Genomic DNA, 4,188 nt, shown 5'->3' on the forward strand with positions numbered 1-4,188 from the left:
GAGCTCTGCAAAGACTACATGGAGCCTGATCGGCTCATTCGAACAACGGGTTGATCCTTGCCCAAGTCATAAGGCAGTCACAAATACTCTCCTCATCACAACAAGCGGCAAGTTGTGATGCTTGACAACATGAGTAGCCTTGTGCATAATGTCCAATATATCGTCATGGACCACAGTTTCTATGCGCTTATCCATAAGCACATCTGGGCAACCACATGTGCCGCACACCATCTCCTCCATCTCGCACTCAAAATCATGCATAACATCCTCACACTCCCAAAGTCCAATCATACCCAGATCAAGGGTCTCCCTTAGGCTCTACCTGGCTCCCATTGAGCTCACCCAACTCGCATATAGACACAGGCTGATCATAGCATATCTCATCGGGCATAACATCGCGCCAAATCTCCTCATCTACATCATTGTCTAAGTCGTGCTCACAAACCGCAGAGGGCTCCCACCATGTACATCGACTTTGCTAGATCATACAAAACTGAGGCAACTCATGGTGCTGATGCTTATGCATATCCTCATTGGTCATCTCTACCACACAAGCCTCATAGGCGTTCAGAAGAGCATCATGTTGATCCTCCTCAACAAGAGGCAAGAACTCATCCTCACCCATGTCCACATCCTTGTACATCATCTCACTAGTAATGCGCTCATCTACCACATACTCCCAAGCATCCCCATCATCATGTGCATAGGACTCTATCAAGCCCTCATCGAGCTCTACCGACTCATCAGTGTCCGTAGCAGTATCATAACGCGTATCAACCACACAAGGCATTGTGTCCTCCACGCAAGGGAGTGAAGCATCTAACTCATCATAGGCCGTCTAGAAATGCTATAAATTGTCTCCACATCCTACTCATGACAGTCAATGTTATCACCTCTTTGCTGCCAAGCATCCAATCTATGTCCTTTCAATTTCTTCCCTTCCTTAGTAAATTGAGTTGTCATCTCTAATTGTATCCCTCAATGTACAAGCCACTTCTCACATGAAGTACTCCATGCCTTCTCAAACAACTGATAGATCCTCTCTGAAGTCGGCTAGTTTGTACATCTATCATCATATATTTGTTCTACTACTTCCACCATAACCAAGAGGCAATTACATGTCTTGCAAAGCTATTTCTCAAAATGACTATCAGCTGATCCATCATCCAGCCAAACACAACCGGACCCAGCCATCAAATGGGGGCTACATTAAGGATAAAATGCCGAGACGGAAGCCACAAAACTTGGTCAAAAAAGAGCGGAAAAGTAGGGCTGATTTGATAAGACAAAGGGAGCCTAGAAGGGATTAACAAAAAGGGCCCAAGAGGAGGGTTGGAGCTGATGGTGGGAAGGCTGAACTCTAGCCTGAACCTGCATATCCAAGTCTCAAGGAGGCAATGCAAACCAACACTAGATGGGGATTATAATTGAACAACATAGAACACGTCCCCTCACTCCAGCCGGGATCCCACAACATGTATGTACGCATAGCTCTGGAAAGGCTTGCTATATTAAGCTAACAACACAGAGAATGTGCCTAACTAGTAAGAAATCCAATCCGCACGTATCCACTACAGTTGATCCATCAATCTGCGTATTGTATGGTCGCTCATTTGGTCCGGAACCATAATAGCGAGTCCACACTCTTGTGTCAATCACCCACTATGCTTATCCAAAACCAATGATGGTGGAGCATCTTATAATTCCAAAACCATCGGTAAGGCTGATCCGCGGTCTCCCATAAAGGGGGCAACACCATATCCCACATACGAAAGGCTGATCCGTGGTCTGTCATAGAGGGGGCAAAACCGTATCCTACATACGAAAAGACAGCCAATCACCGAGAGACAAGAAGAGGCGATTGACTCAAGTAAACAACATATAAAAAATAATCCATCTTGTTGGTCCAGCTCTCCCTCAGACATGCAAAACTCTGACTGATCTAGAACCTCAAAGAAGCATATAAAATGACCCCTCAATGTAGTACACAGCTCATCCCAAATCCTACCATCAACAGAAAATCTAGACTGCTACCCTCGAACTCAATTGATAGGGAAGGTGAATGCGTGCAGTGAGCATTAGTACCCAATACAAGAAAATGAGCATAGTAATCGTTCCAGCTTTGACATTCCAAAACCCCCACTCCCTTACATTTTCGAGAAAAAATTCGGCCCAAATTCTGTTATGTTCCTGTATCTTGATCGACTCTCTAACCCGGACTATGGTAGTCAATGCTATCTGGGTCAGTAATAATGTTGTGTGTTGTCTCGCAGGACACCTCGAGAGAGTGGGCATCCAGCCCTCTAAATGCATCATGTCTGGCCCATCGACCAGGCTCGGAGACTCCAGTTGCACTCAATCAAGCTTCGCGCGTCTCTAGCCAATGGGTCCCTCGTCGAGGGTACCATAGTCGAGAACTGGCTATTCGTTTCCTCTTCAGTTCCAGACAGATTCATCCCCAATAGGGCCTGCTTCTTCCAACCGAGTTATATCCTTATGGCGACTAACCTCTGTGGATTTTCCCCACATAGCTTGGGTCCCGCAAACAACCCATAAGATCGCTTCGAAAACATTCTCCGTCAAATCTCCATAACCCCAGCTGAGGTCCGATCACTGTGCATTACTGTTAGTTCATGCCCCCAATCTTGTCCTGCTCTTTCATGCACATCAATGTCCGTTTGCATCAAAATCACACCCATCACCTCTAGTAACTCACTGCTCATTCCACCCGAATGCGGGAAATCTGACCACCCTTTCCAAGCATCCCCACAACTCTCTTTACCACACGTGCCCCAAACCAGTTTCCTCATAGCTGGCATTCCTGCATCCCTGACCATCCTCGGGTTAAGGCTACTCGTACATGTACTATAACTACCATCGGCGGATGGGTTCAGCATCAAGCATGTCCCCCGCCTTAGCAACATACGATTGGTTATACGCGTATCAACTGGCCCTTCCTGACCCGCATCACGACATCCATGCAAAGCTCCAAGTTCACCGTTTCATCCTGACTTGACGGGCTGCCCAACCTCAATTCCTCGCATGCCAGCAATGAGGCTGCCCTGGCCACCCTCCGTGACCCCGGTTGTCGCCCATTTTACTCAGCACCATGCCAGCTTCAATGCTGCATCCAGTGAGCATTAAGCTCCAGGACCATAAGACGAGCATAGTAACAGATCCAGATTCGATATTCTGGTGTTCCCAACTCCCTACGATTTCGAGAAAAAAATTGGCCCCAATTTTGCGATGTACCTGTATCTCGTTCGACTCTTTAGCCCTGACTATAGTAGTCCATGCTACCCGGACCAGAACAAAGGTTGTCCGCTGTCTTGTAGGACACCTCGAGAGAGTGGACACCCAGCCCTCCAAAAGCATCGTACCTGGCCCCTCCAACCAGACTTGGGGGCTCCCGCTGCACTCAACCCAGCTTCGCGCATCTCTAGTCAATTGGCCCCTCGTGGAGGGTACCATAGTCGGGAACTGGCTATTCCTGCTCACTTCAGTTCCATGCTTGTGCGTCCCCGACAGGGCTCGCTTCTCCCAACTTAGATATATCCTTATGGCGGATAGCCTCAATGGATCCACCCCACATAGATTTGGTCCGGTAAACAATCCATAAGTCAACTTCGCGGACATTCTCATAACCCCAATTGTAATCCTATCATTGTGCATCGATATTAGTTCATACCCCCAATCATGTCAGAATTGCACCCATCACCTCTGGTAACTCCGTGCCGATTACCCCCGGTTGCGGGGACCCTAACCATCCTTCACAAGCATCTCCACACTTCTCTTTACTACCCATGTTCCGAGCCAGTTTTCTCATAGTTGGCATTCCTGCATCCCCGACCGTCCTTGGGTCAATGTTATTCATACTTGGGCTGTAGGTACCATTAGCTGATGTGTTTCGCATCAAGCCCATCACCCGCCTCAGCGCCATACGATTGGTTAGAAGCATATCAACAGGCCCTACCTGGCCCGCATCCCTTACATTCAGGTTGCACCCTAGCATCACGGCATTCATGCCACCTTCTAGGTCCACCATCTCATCGTGACTCGACGCATATTTCCCCTTTTCCTCCTCACGTGGGAAGTAGGATGCATCAAGGTCTACCTGGTGTTCCTCCTTAGTCTCTTCCTGTGTTTCATTGCTGCCCATTTCATTTGGCCCGCTGGCCACCAATTTCC

At 48.0% G+C, this 4,188-nt stretch overlaps 1 protein-coding gene and 1 pseudogene across 1 annotated transcript; both read right to left on the reverse strand.

Annotated features, from left to right (window-relative positions):
* Positions 1–298: 298 nt before the first annotated feature.
* LOC147440746 (uncharacterized) lies at positions 299–790 on the reverse strand. The gene is made up of 2 exons (XM_086483582.1): positions 622–790; positions 299–414 (listed from the first exon to the last, which is right to left on the reverse strand). The coding sequence occupies exons 1-2, from the start codon at positions 788–790 to the stop codon at positions 299–301; spliced, it is 285 nt and encodes a 94-aa protein (XP_086339708.1).
* Positions 791–2,579: 1,789 nt separating this feature from the next.
* Positions 2,580–3,805, reverse strand: LOC147440747 (uncharacterized; annotated as a pseudogene).
* Between the last annotated feature and the right edge of the window lie 383 nt (positions 3,806–4,188).

The sequence above is a fragment of the Adiantum capillus-veneris genome, chromosome 15 (genome assembly GCF_014529385.1).
Source record: "Adiantum capillus-veneris isolate H3 chromosome 15, ASM1452938v2, whole genome shotgun sequence".
In the NCBI taxonomy this organism is placed as follows: domain Eukaryota; kingdom Viridiplantae; phylum Streptophyta; class Polypodiopsida; order Polypodiales; family Pteridaceae; genus Adiantum; species Adiantum capillus-veneris.